Source organism: Telopea speciosissima, chromosome 11 (assembly GCF_018873765.1).
Source record: "Telopea speciosissima isolate NSW1024214 ecotype Mountain lineage chromosome 11, Tspe_v1, whole genome shotgun sequence".
Taxonomy (NCBI): domain Eukaryota; kingdom Viridiplantae; phylum Streptophyta; class Magnoliopsida; order Proteales; family Proteaceae; genus Telopea; species Telopea speciosissima.
In genome coordinates, this window is record NC_057926.1 from 2,012,058 (window position 1) to 2,031,824 (window position 19,767).

The following is a 19,767-nucleotide window of genomic DNA, read 5'->3' on the forward strand; positions in this document are numbered from 1 at the left end:
AATGTTCACCTTTCCCCTTATTTCTAATCACATTTACACCTTCGGCCCCCACCATGTATTTTATGATTGTCACTACAATTGAATCACTTTGTGTATTTCAGTTTTTGATTGATTAGTTGTTGATGGAACTGTTTGGTGTGCTTCTATAACTTTTATTTAGCATTCTTTGATATAACGGAAGTCAGTTACACCAATCCATAATGTTTCTCTAATGATTGGGTTAAGGTTGAGCTTGTTCAATTTTTCTTCAATTCTTGTAACCAACAGGAGGTTTACACAGTACAATTCCTCATAGAAATTGCAACTTTGAGTGTTCTCACGTCGTTTTTAACTCAAATGGATAATTATAGATTAGGATGGGCTCATAAGTTCCTATATAAATCGAAATGGGTTCCAGTAGGATGTCTCTATTGACTACAAGTGGCTTGCCTTGAATGAACTCCTCTGGGTTTGTTGACTTGCTGATTCCATTTGAAAACTTGGTTGGAAGAGGTCTGTTCGGCTTACAGCTCTAATTTTATGGTCGTGTGGGTTACATAAACCATTGGATGTTAGGAGTTTCTATTGGGATAAAAAAAAACATGGACAAGTGTCTTAGTCTGTTGCATTCAAGGTTTAGCCAAGGTTTAAAGTATCGGTATAGCATATCGTATCGGTCGGGTGATTTTAAAAGACGTATCATATTGTATCGAAGATACGTATCGCACATCACAGATACGTATGGAAATGGCCAAGATACACATGGAAGTACACTTTTGGAACAAAAAAAAAACAATACAAATAAACAATATATGACCTGTATCATGCATAAACACTAAAAGCACAAATGCATGTAAATCATACAAAGAAATGGTTTAAAAGTAAGATTTTAACAAAAAAATCAAGTTTTTGCAAACCCATACCTTTTTTGTGTTCTTCTTCAAAACAAGAAATATGAGTGTTGCTTGAGCAAAAATCAGCCCTTTTTCCTCCCTTAGATTCATTTTGCCTTGTTTGAGCAAAGCCCTAACCTAATAGAGAAAGAAGGGGAAGAAGAGGGGCAGAAATGGAGATTTTGGACTGAAAAAGAGACCGACCTGTTCTGTTTTGCGTCTGGTTCACAAACTAAGTGAAAAGGGGTCATATCCAGTGTATCACAGTGTATCAACGGTATTGACAGGTCTCGCAATATATCGCAGCGTCTCTAATGTAAGGCTAGATTTGATAACCTAACCCCAATAATACCCACAAAACATTGAAACCCAAACATCAATGAATTCCCAAACTCAAGTCTAGTTTAGGCTGAAGTCAGAAAATAGAAAGTAAAGAGAAATAATGCAAACCATCACTAGAAAGCCCACCAATTCTGATCGAAGGTTGTCCTTGGTGGGGTGAATATTCACCCCAAATCTTGGCCAATTCTGATGGCTGATTGCTGAGTTCTGAGTAGTACTTGAAAATAGAAGATTAAGTGTTGCAGACCAAACCAGCCAGCAGCAGGGCTTCAAAGTAGGATCGAGTGAAGGCCTAGGCAAGGGTGGTTTGTGCTCCAAATAGCAGCCAATTCTAATAGCTGGTTGTGAAGATATTCAAGCCTGAAGTTTTCAGCAGAATCAGCAAAGAAAACAGGGCCACAGGATGCAGCAGTCCTTCAGTTGAATGTGTAACAACAACAGCAGCACTTGGAGTTGATTGTGGATTGAATCAAAGCTTCAAAAAGTTCTCCAGCAGTTGTTGGTCGCAGATTTAAAAGCAGCAGCCCTACAGATTGAGTAGAGGTGGAAGAAGAAGATAGAAAGGGATAGAAGGGGATAGGATCGGCTCTCTCAACCTTTCATCCTTTCACCAGGACACAATGTTGCATAAAACAATGATTTCATTCATCAACATAATCGTGGGGTGCCTCTATGGGCAGTTACAAATATATAAGCTCAAGTGTTGAGCTTCAAAAATAGAATAAAAAATTAGAAAGTCTTTCATAGGGCTGAGACTTGAGTTACAAGGAATTAAACAAATTGTAAAGTAACTTAAAATAGAAACTAAGGGTCTTTTTGGTATCATTTTTTCATTTTGTTTTTTTGACACAAAAATGTTTTCGCAAGTGTTTGGTATCATTTACGGACCCTATTTCTATTTAAAAAACATCCAAATAATAGAAAAACCATAATAGAGTTGAGACCCTATTATGTATTTTGGCCAACAATTGTTTTTAGTCTTTTTTGCGGACACTTTAATGAGCATGTGCTCATAAGTCTCAAAATTGAAGGGTGGGTAAAGTCATCATTTTCTTTTGTTATTAGAAAAGCAAGCCCCAGCCCCTACTTCTTCTTCTTCAACTCCGTTTAGAGCCGCTTAAACTCTGCAACAGATCAATCTGTGATATGGGATCTGGATTTTGGGGCTTGGGATTTGGGAGAGTGTGCGGGTATTTAGGAAATAGGGTGTGAAGGAACAGAGAGCGGTGCTGGATGCTGGGTTTGCATGAAAGCAGTGAGGGGTTAAGAGATGGGGGGTTTCAACGGAGATGATAGTGTGGCGGTGCGAGGCTTTGTGGGATGGAGAGTGATGGAGGTAGGCTTGGCGGTGATGGCAGTGACAGGTATTTGCAAAAAGGGTGTGCGGATGTAGGTGGAGAGGTATTACAGGTTTTATTGCAGCAGCTGAATGGAATGCAGGTCGTTGAATATGGTGATGCAACGGTGTTTTGCTTCAACTGAACAGGGGCGATGGCAGGCAAAATCTATCTTCTCGTTGTCTCAGCCGAAGAGGATTTGCAGGCAGATTGCTACTAGTAGCAATGTTACAGAGATAGTAGGTGTGATGTGGACTTGCAGATTTGATTGCAGGTTGAAGAAAAAAACTAGATTTTTTTTTTTTTGAGATATGGACTTGGTGGAGCTATGGCTCTTGATACCATATAAAATCAATTAATTTTATTATGCTCATTGCTACAATGGTAACAACACCATCATATGTGTTCGCAGTTGAGGTCCTACAGTGTGAATGTCATGTGAAGGAGCATTGAGGGTTGTCCCATTGTTTCAGAACCTTGCAGATCTTGAGGTTGCTCCTGCTGCTCTGGCTCGTTTCTTTTCAGTAGATTGGTATAGGGACATGATTAATGGGAAGCAAGAAGTCATGATTGGGTACTCAAATTCTGGGAAGGATGTTGGGCGTCAAACAACTTGACAGTTATATGAGGGTCTGGAGGAAGATGGGTGAAGGGAGAATCCATTCACCCATACTTAAACAATATATGAACTTTGGGTCTTGAAGACAAAAGGCTAACTTTAATGCTAATTTTCTCTGGTTTGGACCCATTTCTTTAAAAATGTTATAAAAATTATTTACACCTAGGTAGGTCAAATGGTTTCTCATTCCATACTCTATTATATCTAATGTGTACCAAACAGTTTTTATTTTTTGATCAAAAATGGTTTTCAGTAATTATTTTTTTAAATAGGCCAAAAGCAAAATGAAAGATGATACCAAAAAGACCCTAATTAAAGTCTCAAATCTTATAGGAGTCTTCAAGATGCTCAGCCGATTCTATTATCTTGTGGTCTCCGCCTTTAAAATCTCTTCAAGTATTGCAGCCGGCTCTATTGCCTTGTGGTTCCCACTTTTAAAACAATAATATTGGCCCCTGCTGAGAACTTAAATAACTTAGATAAATAGACAAGTATACCCCCACGATCTGGGTTTGAGAGACCAACAACTCCCAGCCCAAGTGGACTGGCTGGTTGGCTCTATGGCCTATTGGGTTGGTCCACCAATTGATGAAGTGAACTAGCCCCTTTATGATGTTTGTGGCTAGCATACTGCCTAGCATATTGCTTGCCAAAGAGTTTGTCTACATCAGTCTTGAACCTTATCGGCCGATACGTCTGCACTTTGAAATACGTACCGATACAGTTTGATGTAGATCAAAACATGAAAAAGAAGAGGCCAAAACACTGTTCACGTGAGCAGTGTCACAGCCCTATATTTTACTTGGTGAGAATGCAACTAGAAGATCTTGTGGGGTCCAACACCATTGTGCTAAGACTTTTTAGAAGGGTCAATTTTGTCTATGCGTGGGAAATTAGGAGTTTAGTTTAGTTTCTATTTTTTAAATTATTCTCTTAGATATTTTGTGATTGTCTATTAAGCAACCTTAGCTCTTTAGTTTTTAATTCCAGATTTAGAAAGTAGGCTTTTATTTAGAAGTTTCTATTTTTAGTTTGTTTCTTTTGCTTGCAAGTTTCTAATTTTCTCTTACTTGTAATGCAAGCATAGCTGCCCATAAATATGTAATGCTCGTAGAGGCCCTGTTGTGAAAAATTAGGTAACCGCAAGCGCACAGTTTATCGTGTAGCCAACGGGTCGATCACAGGGAGATGAATGCCACTTTATCTTTCCTTTCTTAAGTGAGGCGAAAGTGTACCAAATTAAGATGTTTAATTAAACTAACGAATCCTAACTCACAAGCATCTACGTCCTAACACACATCCATCTAACCTACTATGCATCTAACGCGGATCAACAAAATTGGATGAATCAAAATTACCACAGCCACACAATCAAAATCTAAGAAATCCAAGAAATAAAACTAACGAATATTGCTTGAACCGAACTGAAGTTGATTGGCTACCACACTTGAATTTGCGTTTCAAATCTGAAAAACAAAAATAAAAATTATTAAACTAAGAACTTAATATAGGGCATGAAGATGAGAGTAAAAATAAATAAAATTCCAAAAGAATGGAAGAACTAGAGGGGGTGAGAGTGAGAATAAAGTAGATAGAATGGAAGAAACAAGAGAATGAGAATAAGAGAAAAAATTGAATCAATACTCCCTTCTACTGAACTTGTAATTGCATGTATTGAATGGGCATTTGATGGATGTAGTTGATGAAGCCTACTTTGGTTGAATGAACTTGCATGTCTTCCTCTTCCAAGTCTCTAAGTCCTCTCACAAGAATTGGAAACCTAGAACTAGAAAGCTCAAAATAAAAACTAGAAACTAGAAATTGAAGAGATTACAACCACAATTGAAGAACACTTGTGGAATTAAACTAGCATTAATAAGAATTACAACCTTTGAAATCAAATTCATAAAAGCAAACTAGAAACTAAAAGCCAAAAATTAGAGGAAGAAGAAAATTCTCATTAAAGTTGAACACTTGTTACAAGCCCAACCCTTGTGTATTTATAGGGAAGGAGAAGGAAGAGAGAAGAGGAGGGGGGAGCTTCCACGTTTCTTGAGTGGGCCCCTCCAAAAAAAACGTTGGAGCTTGGAGAGCCCTCTCCATCTAGGGTTGGTTCTCTCACAACTTCCTAATTTATCTCCTTCCATAAAAAAAAAAGATTACATTAAATATTATCCTCATGGACCAGAAAAAATCGTTGGATGTGGGAATTGTGGAGATGAGATTCTTTTCTCTTTCCTTTTTTCTTTTCTTTCTCCCACGATTTGGAGTTATTGATGGTGAGATGTTGTGTTGAGAAAAAAAATTGGAGACTCCACCTTAGTAGACACGTTGGAGATGAGAGAGGTTTGGAGACAATTTAGGAAGTTGACCTCTCTTTCTTTCTTCTTCAAAATCCAAGCCCTTGATTTGATTCCTTCTTCATCTATATCTCTTGCTAAAAATTAAAAAAAAATTCCTTGCTCTCCAAGTGATGTGGAGATAAGATAGGAAAGCCAAATCTCCACATTCAAGAGTCCTAAGTTTGGAAATCTCTCAAAATAGAGATCCACCCTTTCTTTCTTCTCTTGGTCACGTATGACTGGACGTGGGTCCCATGTGTTGAGAGAAAATAGGCAGCTCCATCCCTTTTCTTTTAAAAAAAAATCGTCCATATGGAGAGAGAGAATAAAATATAATTAACAAATTTCTCTCTCACCTCCACATTTAGCAAAACGCAGAAAGGGGTGGGGAAAATCTCAACCCTTGATAAATTATCTTCTTTGATGTCAAAAATACCCTTGGAAAGTGGCAGACTGGCTTGGGTTTGCATTCCAGCTCATTTCTGGCCCATTATTCTTTCCTAGCCCGAAAACGATAATTGCTCGCATGATGGCCTAAACGAATGTGTTCTTGAATTTCGTCACATCCATCTAGCCTAAATTTTAGCTCTGACCACAGCCATGCAAAAACATTGGGTAGCTTTACGTGTAAATTTGGATATTCAGCTCCCGATAGTATAAAATGACCAAAAAGACTTGAAACCTGAAAAACACAGAAAAATACCCGAGTAGCTCCGTAAAATGTGAGTAAAATGCCTGCTTATGACCCTAAGATTTAACATATTAATGTGCTTATCAGATTCCCCCACACTTAGACTTTGCTAGTCCTCGAGCAAAGCAAAAACAAAAAAGTAAAACAAAGAATCATAACTTACTTTCGTAGGAATCACTGTTGCATTTAGCACGTGCAACAAGCCTTTAAACCCCTAGGTTACCCCTAGTGGATAAGTTGTGTCTCGTGAGTATTTGCAGTGAATATACACCCAAAATTCAATACGTCAAAAAAAAATTGCTGCAAATTTTAATCATGGCATAAGTAGAATGGTGCACACAATCTCTGACAATGCTCAACTAAAGATCAAGGAGCCAAAGATTCCCCGACACTTGAATTTTATTACCCCACATCAATTCAAGCAATAAGCATATATCAAGATTAAGGGATCTCCTCATTTCTTCTGAACACTACTCACCTTTAGGTAAACCACTTATAGCATCGATGGAACCAAAGACTCAGGCTTTAAGCCTTTTTTTTTTTTTTACCATACTTTCTTGGTAGGCATTAAGGCAATAGCTTTTCTTTCTCTGCAAACAGTAAACTCTATTTCTACTCCACTACTGTTCCCTGAATGACATGGTGGAGCATACACCAGACACCCAAGTACTTGGTAGCTTCGTTTTTTGCATGTATAAAGACATTTGTGACATTGATGCTAAAGTTTTATGTTTTTTGAGTTTCCTTCCAAGGAATTTCGAACAAGTCACCTTGCTTCCTGAGGCACCAGTGGCCTGTCTAGTTCCAAGGAATTTCACTTTCCTTTTTTTTTTTTTTCACTTTCATGCCTTGCCACAAACAAATTGGTCTCAGCTACTAGCCAAAAGATCAAAGGGTCCATAAAACACACAGAGGGATCTAGCCATCAAATGAAATGGTGCTCATATTTTCCAACTTAGTCCCCATCACCAGATACGTATTAATTACCGTCCTCGAAAAGGGATTTTTTATTATTTCGCATGCTAGGGCACCTAATTCCCTCTTTCTCTCGCTTCGCAATCAAAGAAACGTATGCACAAAACCAAAACTACCGCCACAATCAAAATTCACCAATTTAGTTCACCCCCCCCCCCCCACTTAATTCATGCAGTGTCCTCAATGCATGCAGAAAATAAAGAATAAGGACAAGGGAGGGTAAACATACCAGGAGATCAATCATCAAGGTAAAGAGGCTTATGGAGATCCATGACCTCTTCCATAACTGGAATGGGCATCTCAATGTATGGCTTCAAACGTTGGCCATTCACTTTAAAAATAGTACTTGTACTTGGATTGACAACTTCAACAGCCCCATGAGGATAAACAGTTTGAATAATATAAGGGCCATCCCATCTAGAGCGTAACTTACCTGGAAAGATGTGCAAACAAGAGTTGTACAAAACACTTTATGACCTACCTCAAAAGATTCTCAAAATATGCCTGTCATGGAAGGTCTTGGTTTTCGCCTTGTAAATCCATGCATTCTCATATGCCTCATTTCTCAGTTCTTCCAACTCAAATAGTTGGAGTTTCCTATGGGCACCCGCAGTAGGTAGATCAAAGTTAAGGTTTTTAATAGCCCAAAAGGCTTTGTGCTCTAGTTCAACAAGTAAATGACACGCCTTTCCATACACCAGACGGTATGGAGATTGACCAAAGTCGGTCTTAAAGGCGGTCCTATGGGCCCACAAGGCAGCTACCAAATGATTAGACCAATCCTTGCGGTTCGGGTTGATGGTTTTCTCAAGGATTTGCTTTATTTGACGATTTGAAGCCTCAACCTGGCCACTGGTCTGAGGATGGTAGGGTGTGACCAACTTGTGAATGACACCATACTTTCTCATGAGGGCATCAAAGGGACGGTTGCAAAAATGCTTGCTCCGATCACTAATGATAGCACGGGGAGTACCAAAACGGGAGAAAATGTTCTCCTTTAGGAATTTTATAACCATCTTGTGGTCATTGGTCCTGCAAGAAATTGCTTCAATCCATTTGGACACATAGTCCACAGCAAGTAAAATGTACAGGTTACCAAAAGAATTAGGGAAAGGACCCATGAAATCTATATTCCATACATCAAACACCTCAACCACCAGAATTGGATTGAGGGGGCATCATATTCCTCCTAGAGAGACTCTAAAGATTGGCATGAAGAACACACCTTGCAATAAGTAAAAGCGTCTTTAAAAAGACTAGGCCAATAAAATCCGCACTGTAAAACCTTGGCCGTTGTCTTATTGGGCTTGGCCTCTACAAGCCTGATTATGGCAAAAAGATATGATAGATTGTTGCTCATGATCAGGAACACACCTCTGGATGACTTGATCCGGGCAGGTCTTAAAAAGATAAGGATCGTCCCAAAAGAAATATTTAACTTGAGAAAAGAAACGATTCTTATCTTGGGTGGACTAATGTGCAAGTGTCACACCCGTAACCAGATAATTAACAATGTCTGCGAACCAAGGTTCACTAGACACTGCCATCAGATACTCATCAGGTAAGTTCTCGTTGACTAGAGAAGCATCAGTCAAGGAATTTGGCAGCTGGGATAGATGGTCTGCAACCAAATTTTCACTACCCTTCTTATCCTTAATTTCAAGATCAAATTCTTGCAACAAAAGGACCCACCTAATGAGGTAAGCCTTTACATCTTTCTTCTGCACAAGATATTTGATAGCTGCATGGTCAGTGGAAGGACCATATGGAAGGACCACTTCCCCTTGCCTTTCATTAATCAAATGTTAGAGAGCCTTGGCATCTTTCTTCTCTAAACGAAATGGAGAGTGTGCATTGACTATAGGAAGCTGAATGCGGCAACATGGAAGGACCACTTTCCCCTGTCTTTCATTGATCAAATGTTAGAGAGACTAGCTGGCCATAAATATTATTATTTTCTTTATGAATATGCTGGCTATAACCAAATCCCTATTGCTCTAGAGGACTAACATAAGACCACATTTACATGCCCTTATGGAACTTTTGTTTACCGGCGTATGCCTTTTGGGCTTTGCAATGCCTCTGCTACTTTCCAAAGGTGCATGATGAGTATCTTTTCAGATGTGATTGTGTATACTGACCATGCAGCTATCAAATATCTTATGCAGAATAAAGATGCCAAGGCTCGCCTCATTAGGTGGGTCCTTTTGTTGCAAGAATTTGATCTTGAAATTAGGGATAATAAGGGTAGTGGAAATTTGGTTGCAGACCATCTATCTCGGCTGCCAAATTCCTTGACTGATTCTTCTCCAGTCAACGAGAACTTTCCTGATGAGTATCTAATGGCAGTGTCTAGTGAGCCTTGGTTCGCTGACATTGTTAATTATCTAGTTACGGGTGTGACAACTGTACATAGGTCCACCCAAGATAAGAATCGTTTCTTTTCTCAAGTTAAATATTTCTTTTGGGACGATCCTTATCTTTTTAAGACCTGTCCGGATCAAGTCATCCGGAGGTGTGTTCTTGATCATGAGCAACAATCTATCTTATCTTTTTGCCATGATCAAGCTTGTGGAGACTATTTTGGGCCCAATAAGACAGCGGCCAAGATTTTACGCTACGGATTTTATTGGCTTAATCTTTTTAAATACGCTTTTACTTATTGCAAGGCGTGTTCTTCATGCCAATCTTTAGGGCGTCTCTCCAGGAGGAATATGATGCCCTTCAATCCAATTCTGGTGGTTGAGGTGTTTGATGTATGGGGTATAGATTTCATGGGGCCTTTCCCTAATTCTTTTGGTAACCTGTACATTTTACTTACTGTGGATTATGTGTCCAAATGGATTGAAGCAATTTCTTGCAGGACCAATGACCACAAGATGGTTATAAAATTCTTGAAGGAGAACATTTTCTCCTGTTTTGGTACTCCCCGTGCTATCATTAGTGATCGGGGCAAGCATTTTTGTAACCATCCCTTTGAGGCCCTCATGAGAAAGTATGGTGTCATTCACAAGTTGGCCACACCCTATCATCCTCAGACCAGTGGCCAGGTTGAGGATTCAAATTGGCAAATAAAGTAAATTCTTAAAAAACCATCAACCCAAACCGCAAGGATTGGTTTAATCGGTTGGTAGATGCCTTGTGGGCCCATAGGACCGCCTTTAAGACCGACCTTGGTCAATCTCCATACCGTCTGGTGTATGGAAATGCGTGTCATTTACCTATTGAGCTAGAGCACAAAGCCTTTTGGGCTATTAAAAAGCTTTGATCTACTTACTGCGGGTGCCCATAGGAAACTCCAACTATCTGAGTTGGAAGAAATGAGGTATATGAGAATGCACAGATTTACAAGGCGAAAACCAAGGCCTTCCATGACAGGCATATTTTGAGAAAATCTTTTGAGGTAGGTCAGAAAGTGTTGTTGTACAACTCTTGTTTGCACATCTTTTCAGGTAAGTTACGCTCTAGATGGGATGACCCTTATATTGTTCAAGCTGTTTATCCTCATGGGGCTGTTGAAGTTGTCAATCCAAGTACAGACGCTATTTTTAAAGTGAATGGCCAACGTTTGAAGCCATACATTGAGATGCCCATTCTAGTTGTGGAATAGGTCATGGATCTCCATAAGACTCTTTACCTTGATGATTGATCTCCTGGTATGTTTGCCCTCCCTTGTCCTGATTCTTTATTTTCTGCATGCATTGAGGACACTGCATGAATTAAGTGTGGGGGAGTGTGTGAACTTAATTGGTGAATTTTGATTGTGGCGGCAGTTTTGGTTTTGTGCATACGTTTCTTTGATTGCAAAGCGAGAGAAAGAGGGAATTAGGTGCCCTAACATGCGAAATAATAAAAAATTTCTTTCGGTGATGGGGACTGAGTTGGAAAATATGAGCACCATTTCATTTTATGGCTAGATTCCTCTGTGTGTTTTATGGACCCTTTGATCTTTTGGCTAGTAGCTAAGACCAATTTGTTTGTGGCAAAGCATGAAAGTGAATAGAGAAAAAGAAAAAAGAAAGGAAATTGGAATTCCTTGGAACTAGATAGGCCACTGGTGCCTCAGAAAGCAGGGTTACTTGTTCGAAATTCCTTGAAAAAACTGTAGCATCAATGTCTCAGTGTCTTTATAGATATATGCAAAAGCAAAGCTACCAAGTACTTGGGTGTCTGGTGTATGCTCCACCATGTCATTCAGGGAACAGTAGTGAAGTAGAAATAGAGTTAATTGTTTGAAGAGAAAGAAAAGCTATTGCCTTAATGCCTGAAAAGAAAGTATGGTCAAAAAAAAAAATGCTTATAAGCCTGAGTTTTTGATTCCATCAATGCTATGATATGTGGGGTAATAAAATTCAAGTGTGGAGGAATCTTTGGCTCCTTGATATTTAGTTGAGCATTGTTAGAGATTGTGTGCACCATCCTACTTATGCCATGATTAAAATTTGCAGCAATTTTTTTTAACGTATTGAATTTTGGGTGTATATTCACTGCAAATACTCACGAGACACAACTCGTCCACTAGGGGTAACCTAGGGGTTTAAAGGCTTGTTGCACGTGTTAAGTGCAGTCGTGATTCCTACGAAAGTGAGTTAGGGTTTTTATTAAATTTTTTTTTTTTGCATTTTAGGTTAGTTTATCTTTTTGCTTTACTCGAGGACGAGCAAAGTCCAAGTGTAGGGGAATCTGATGAGCACATTAATGTGTGAAATCTTAAGGTCATAAGCATGCATTTTACTCACATTTTACGGAGCTACTCGGGTATTTTTCTGTGTTTTTCAGGTTTCAAGTCTTTTTGGTCATCTCACCATCAATAACTCCAAATCGTGGGAGAAAGGAAAGAGAAAAGAATCTCATCTCCACAATTCCCACATCCAATGATTTTTTCTGGTCAATGAGGATAATATTTTATGTAATCTTTTTTTTTATGAAAGGAGATAAATTAGGAATTTGTGAGAGAACCTACCCTAGATGGAGAGGGCTCTCCAAGCTCCAACGTTTTTTTTAGAGGAGGGGCCCACTCAAGAAATGTGGAAGCTCCCCCAGTCCTAAAGCTCTTCCTTCTCCTTCCCTATAAATACACAAGGGTTGGGCTTGTAACAAGTGTTCAATTTTAATGAGAATTTTCTTCTTCTTCCTCTAATTTTTGGTTTTTAGTTTCTAGTTTGCTTTTATGAATTTGATTTCAAAGGTTGTAATTCTTATTAATGCTAGTTTAATTCAACAAGTGTTCTTCAATTATGGTTGTAATCTCTTTAATTTCTAGTTCTAGGTTTCTAATTCTTGTGAGAAGACTTAGAGACTTGGAAGAGGAAGACATGCAAGTTCATTCAAGCAAAGTAGGCTTCATCAACTACATCCATCAAATGCCCATTCAATACATGCAATTACAAGTTTGGTTCCTCCTGCTCTATGTTAGTACTTGTGTGTAACCAAGGTTAAAACACCCCTACAAAACCGTTCCTCCTGCTCTATGTTAGTACAACATAGAGTTTCGAGAAGGCTCAAAACCTTTGGGAAAAAGGGTATACGTCTTAGTTTGAATCTGGCACAAATCTTGCTTAAATGCAGCAAATCGTTGTTGTAGTAGTCCCCAACACTTTGTTCTACCAAGAGATGTAACTGATTTGGCCAAAATACCAAATCTGGGATTTTTTAAAGTTTTTTTTCTCTTAGTAGAGTTATCAGTCAAGGCAGGGTTGACTACTCATTGGCCCAGTCTAGTCGACCATGTTTAGCCCAGCACATGTCAAATGTGATTTAGCAACGGTAGACTGACGAGAAGATCTGTCATGCTGCTGTCCACCTGGTCCACGGCTACGACCTCTCCCAAAGATAATAGAACCATGTCCTCCACCAGCAACAAAGAGTGAAGCTTCCTTATGAGAAGGAGGGATCAACTGATGCAGATAAGCGTTGGATAAATTAGAAGTTATTTTATTTTTGTCTTTATTACAGCTGTATATAGAAGAGTAGGGTTCGAGTCAAGTTTCTTTCAATTGAGTCCATGATAGAGTTAAACTCTATTTCAGTTTCAAAGTAGGAATAGGATTTTTTTCTTTTAATTCTATAAAAGAGCCTGTACTCCCACGATGGAATTAGATTTGGAATGAAAGTAAAGGTTGTTACCGAAGTGCTGCCAAGAGTTGTGTGCATCTCTCTCCTTCCTCCTCTGATCGTCTCTCTCTTTTCTCTCTTTTCTCTCTTCTCCTATTTTCTTAATCTCTTCATTTGATATTAAAAACCTATTTCCAGCGACACCTGCAACCTACTAGACCTGAACTGAACCCATATATGGTTTCCAATCCTTGGGATTGGACCATCAACCTTGGATGGAGTATGAAGACAGGAGAATGTCTCATTCAAGGATGGTACTTTCTCACCAACAAGGTGTTGACTTTTAACAGATTGGTAGTTAGGGTGTAGGCCGGCTAGAAACATAGCAACATGGAACTCAGCCCGCTGAAGCTTCAACTGCTCCATATTAGTAGTGAGAGGCAAGGTACTAAAACTCGAAACTCGACCCCAACTCGATCCTGGGAAAAACCGAGATCTCGATCAAGTTGGTGTATTTTTTTTTCAACTCGAAACCTGGTTTCGGTGGGTTTTAGACCTAGTTTGGGTCTGAAACTTGGTACTCAGCCTATTTTAGGTCATTTAAACATAATGGCATTATCAGATTTTGCAAAAACAAAATCCAAATAAAAGTTTCACTTCGGACCCTAGGTTGGTAGGCGACGATATACTAAAATACCCTACTCTACACATAATTTAGTAATCAAAAGCAATCAAAACATTCAATTAATGTAAAACAATTTACATAAGCATTAGAAATGTTAAAGTGTTTGCTTGAATCACATAAAATTTGCTTGAATCACGCATTCAGTCCCCAATAGTGCAACATAGTCTTCCCATGTCATAGTGTTGCTAAACTGTTGCACATAGTTTTCCACAACAATCATATAAGAGTTGTCATTAGCATATATGCCAAGTCCCCTATCCTAGGATATAGTAGTTGCCATGAGGCGTGAGATCCACTGCTAGTATCATATTGAGGCATGTATGGGTGTGGCTGGTTTGGGACTTGGAATATGGGCCCAAAACCTGACCAAATGTTTTGATTGTCAAACTCGAGTGTTGACTCCCCAAACTGACCATAGCCACTATATTAAGAACCGGTGCTCTCCTGGCCATAATTATAGTCATGATGAGGCTGAGATGAATGCCACGACTGACGCTCTATACTCATGCTTTCGAAACTTGCAAGCATGGTCTGCATACTCATGTCATCATCCTGAGCCTGTGAATGATTGCGACTCTTCTTTCTCTTGTACGTAGCGGGGGCACCATGGTCTTGATCCTGTGTGGCACGCGTAAATTGAGACTCACCTGTGTAACGCACAGGATCCGCCTGCGTTCCCACCTCATGCCGGTATTGCTCGCGCATCCCCTCATGACAATCATCATAATAACCACCACTCTGCATGCCACCACTACCGGATTGTACGTTGAAATCCGGAGGTAAAATGAGCTCACAGCCTTCAAAGGGGAAGAAAAGAGCCTCTGGACAGAACTCGATCGAGAAATCTCGAGTTCTGTTGAGTTACAACACTTTTAAAGGATAACATGGGTCGAGATCTGGGTTGACCCGAGATCTCGGATCTCGAGTTACCCGAGATCTCGACCGAGAAATTGCACTTTTAAAACTCGTATTACGACTCGTCTTGACCGAGATCTCGTTAGATCTTGCGAGTTTTAGAACTATGGTGAGAGGTTGGTGAGCTTAGGGTTCTTTAATAATGCACTTGTAATTGCTAAAGTATTCATTCAATGACTTGTCAGCTTGTTTAAAACTGAACAACTTCTCATAATGCTCATAAGTCTGGCAAATATTTTTCTCTTAAGAGAAACTTCCCTTCAAATCGTTTCAAACCCCCTTCTTGGTAGAGTGGAACATGATGTTGGCAGCAATTGCAGGGTCCATACTATTCCACATACATATCTTGAGGGTGGAATTCATACATCCAGTTCTCATATGCTGTGAGTGAAGCTGGATCTTTAGAATCGACAGAAGGGGGATCATTAGTAGGGTATTTCGACTTGCTTTAGCATGAATGTAGACTAGGACAGCTTGAGACCATAGCATGTAGTTAGATGCACCATTCAATTTGATGTTGGTAATCTAGATATGAACATTATCCACGGGTACCTTAGGATCAGCCTTCATGCAAACAGGTAAAATTGGGATCAAGGAGAATATACAAATTATCAACCGAGGATGGTATTAACACAATGGGTCACGACACCACCGCAAAACAAAGAGCAGCAGTAAGTAGTAACAATATAAATCAGTGCCTTATGACCCCCCCCCCCCCAAAATAGGTGATAATGAAGAAGCCGATATCTGCAGAAATTGCAGTCAAAGTAGCCCCTGGTATAGATGATTAATGTCCCAAAATATTAACTTGATCAGCTGGAAGTGACTCTACCAATCAGAGAATCAATGGGTCTGAAATATAACCCAAAAACAGCGTATCACAGGTATGTGGGAGAAGTCTGATATCAGAAAATCAGACCAGCAGCTGATCATAAAACCAAAGTGCCAGAGTGTACCTCCAGAATTATGCAAAAAGCCCTTGAAAAATAAATACCATCAGCCGGCTGGAGGAAAAGTAATCACAGATCTCGATAACGTTGAGAAAATCTTCAAAACTTTAAATCGCAACCATTAGATGCATATGTACTGTAGTTTCGAACCAGATATCTTCAATAGCAGTAGTAGACAGGTACTAGAATGCCCAAGTTCAGCTTCATAGCATCATTACGTAGTAGAATGCCCTAGTTGAGCTTCATATCATCATTAACTAGGTCAATAGGTAGTAGTAGATAGGCAGCATAGGCTGCTTCAACCACAAACGAGGGTAATCCTTTGGACTTTCAAAACAGCAATGGAAACAATTAGAGTACTGTTGTTTAGAGCTCTGATACCATGTAAAAATATCAGAACTAAACAACAGCAATCACACAAGAGGAGAGAAAGAGAAGAAGTAGACCGAGGAAGAAGAGAGGCAAGACTGCTAAGAGTGCAGAGTCGATGCAACTGCAGTCTCCCCATCACCACTATTATGTAATCAGCCAATAAGTTACATCCAGCAAGCAAAGGCATTCCTTGTCAAGGAAGAGAAGGAAAATAGAAGTCTAGACTAATTAGGAAAGAAAAAACTAGCCTAACTAGAAGAGAAACAAACTAAAGAAAAAGGAAACTAAGAATCAGCCACGATGGGGATACTCCCCCTATCGTGGTGTACAATAAAGTGTAACCCCCTTGGTACGATACATCCAATCTTTAACAGTCAAAATAATAAAAGTTTTACTGGATGATTCATGGTTCTCAAGGAAGATTAATCTACATTACAGTACACCTCGTCGTGCCATGTGGAAGGATGATATGGAAATTCAATTTGTTGTTCATCTAGGAAATGATTTTGTATCAGCAAACTAGTCAAATTAAAACTCAGATTTAGTCATATAACCTTCCATATATTGGCATTTTCCTTGTGTTTCTGTCATTCATTTCTTTCCTATCATTTTTTTGAGTGGATTTTAAAAGCTTTATTGTGTCACTTAACGAATTTCATCTGGCTAAAACCTAACGTTTGAGCAGGGGACCTTAGGGTCTTGCTGTCCAGAATTATCAGCCCCATCCAACTGCGGATATTTGGGCTATCTGGGAAGTTCTTTTGAGGTGGGGCATCAAGGAATACCTCTGATGTACTTTATCTCATAGAATTTTTATTGGGGCTATAAAAAAGGGCGTACCCAGTGCACGAGGCTCTCGCCAATGCGGGGTCTGGGGAGGTCCTAATGTATGCAGCCTTACCCCTGCCTCGCAAAGAGGCTGTTTCCAGACTCGAACGCATGACCACTCTGTCACAATGGAGCAACCTTACCGCACCAAGGCCCGCCCTCTTTGTTGGGGCCATAACAAACAAATATGAATTTTCTAGAGTTGAATGGAGAGACATGATTCGTATGGTTTACCCCTTATATTTTTAAACCTTTCAAAACTGTCAATGTTTAATTACTTCCATAAAATAGTGCAAACTCAAATAGAATATATGATTTGAAGTTTTGAGCCACTCGATAATATTCACTATAGATTTTGAGTGTTTACCCATGTATCTCACCTTTCGCCAGGCATTCTCTGTAAAATTTCTTAACTAACTTTCTGGTTTAGAACTATAAACTTCTGCTCTTACACCAATTATTATGTGCTGCAGTTAAACTGAATGCTAACCGGATTGTGATTGGCACCCTTCGTGGATTTGATCAGTTCATGAATCTGGTTATCGACAACACTGTGGATGTAAATGGAAGTGAGAAAAATGAGATAGGCATGGTGGTGGGTTCCAATTCTTTACCCCTATGTTATTTCTGTTAAACTATTTTTTCTAGGTACCTCACCATCATATTTGTTCCTGCAGGTTATCCGTGGAAATAGTGTAGTCATGATTGAAACACTGGAGCCAGTTAATAGACCTCAGTAGATTTACTTTGGTTATCTCAAGCACAATTTGTGTTTATGATCAGATAGAGGATCAGTACAGTTGTATCATTGAAAGAGTGTCTGCATGCACATACTGACGCAACGGTAAAGCACGTATTTTGTGTGCATCAATTAGGGTCTTAACACTACTGTCATTTGGAAACTTTAATATGGTGCAAGTTGTTGTATCTGATGGTGGTTAGCTTGACATTACTGTTATTTGGGAACGTTTATGCCGTGCACTTCTTTTGCCAGGATTGTGGTCAAAATGTTTAACAGATTATTCCAGCCTCGTGAGCCTTACAAATCAATTCACATTCCTTACAGAACAATGCAGGGTTTTCATGAGGTTTTAAACTCATTTTATTAGTAGAAGATGCTTTAGCCTGCTATGATAGATAGGTGTCCTGAGTCTGAGTGATGGGGCCCTTTTGCGGTCCATTTTGGGAGCTTTAGCCGAACCTTGATTTTCAGTCAAACTTCTCTAGATTGGTTAATAATGTGTCCATGCCAATCCAAGAGAAGAAACCAATAAATTTTAGTTTAGGGCAAATAAGTGAACCCCCTTTGGAATCTGACAGAAGGGGGAGGGATATTTATGACATATCCTCTTGCATGAACAATAATATGTTTTTGGGGGAGGGGGTTTGTTGTGCAATTTATTTTTGAGCTGGTGTTGTATAAATTTTTTTCCCATTTTATTAGAGGGAGGGGGTTGTCTCCGATGCCCATATGCAGTTTCGGCTTTCGGACGTTGAAGTGGGGTATTACAGGAAACTGATAATAAGGGGGTATACTAGAATTTCAAAAGGGGTGTTACAATAAAATGGGTGGGGGGTGTATAAAAGTTGACCTTTATCTGCTGCTGTGCGTATCCTGCGGTGCAGTAGCGGCCATGTGCGTATAGTGGGGTCTGCTGTGCACACATGGCCGTTGCTGCGCCGTGCGATGTGCACAGTAGCGCTCTCAGCGGATAAAAATTCATAAAAGTTGTTCGGATGCTGTCGTGTGGATCTTTTTCCCTTTATTTTAAATGTAATTATTATAAAAGAAATAGACCAATCCAAGTGGAAAAGAGAAGACCTAATAATGGGCAAAAAGATATATCATGTGGCATGTGGGATGGGAGTTGGGACTCAAATTATGTGGAAAGTTAGATCGCAAGATGCTTTGCTCATATTTTAAATTTCAGCCTAATTGGTATTGATAAAATAAAACTTTGAAAATCTTCGATCGTCAAAAAGAAGCATCAAAACATGAACTACAAAGATGGTGCATGACGATACATAGGAATATAATTGATTTTAGATTGAGATATTTGACACTAGGCACTGAAGAGAGGGATTCTAAATGGCAATAATTTTTCTCTATTGAAGGGCCTGAAGGTTGATATAGCCAAACCAATCATTTTTACAAATAGAACAATAGGGTATCATGTTGATAAGCCACTTAATCAATTTTTGAATCAAACTCAAGTATTTGGTTATGTGTGCATCAAAAAATTTGCTTGGCATGATTTTGTCTAAAATTGACTTTTTCTTTTTGAATGAAGAAAACTGACCAATTGTTCGTATCAAGTGTTGTTAGTAGCAGTTCTAAGTTGAAACTTAGCACAGAGTTGATGGATATTTGAATAATGGGAAACAGAACGCTACCTGGGTGCGTGCAGTCTGTTATCCCTATGCCCAAACACAGGGTCATTCTGTGCCCAAACATAGGCACATGCGGAATGACCGTCGTACCCTTAGGAAATTTCACCTTTACATGTGGGCACGATGGTCATTCTGTACCCCCCTATGTCTGGGTGCAGGCGCCGCGCACCGCACGTGTCTAGGTTGTGTTCTTTCTCCCTTGAATAATTCACGAATAAATTTGGGGTTTTTTTATAAATGCCCCCCTAAAAATGCCCATTTGTCCAAATGCACCCCTACAACTTTTCAAATTACAAACTCCCCCTACATTCAAAACACTGTAACACTTTGGTCCAATCTGTTAGTCTGGGACGTTAGAGATTAGTTTCAGGGAATCTAATGACCAAATTGCCCT

General features: G+C 39.4%; 1 protein-coding gene and 1 long non-coding RNA gene across 3 annotated transcripts in view; one reads left to right on the forward strand and one right to left on the reverse strand.

The window, feature by feature from the left end:
* Positions 1 to 17,853, forward strand: part of LOC122645594 (probable small nuclear ribonucleoprotein G) — a 35,403-nt gene extending 17,550 nt beyond the window's left edge. For both annotated transcript variants that reach the window (XM_043838905.1, XM_043838906.1), the window contains exons 4-5: positions 17,456 to 17,577; positions 17,660 to 17,853. In XM_043838905.1, coding sequence (XP_043694840.1) covers positions 17,456 to 17,577; positions 17,660 to 17,722 — 185 coding nt within the window. In that variant the 3' untranslated portion in view covers positions 17,723 to 17,853. The remainder of the gene's footprint in view (positions 1 to 17,455; positions 17,578 to 17,659) is intronic.
* On the reverse strand, positions 1,094 to 16,660 carry LOC122645595. The gene is made up of 3 exons (XR_006330482.1): positions 16,527 to 16,660; positions 8,296 to 8,304; positions 1,094 to 1,104 (listed from the first exon to the last, which is right to left on the reverse strand). It is a non-coding gene; the product is annotated as an uncharacterized LOC122645595 (long non-coding RNA).
* Positions 17,854 to 19,767: the final 1,914 nt, after the last annotated feature.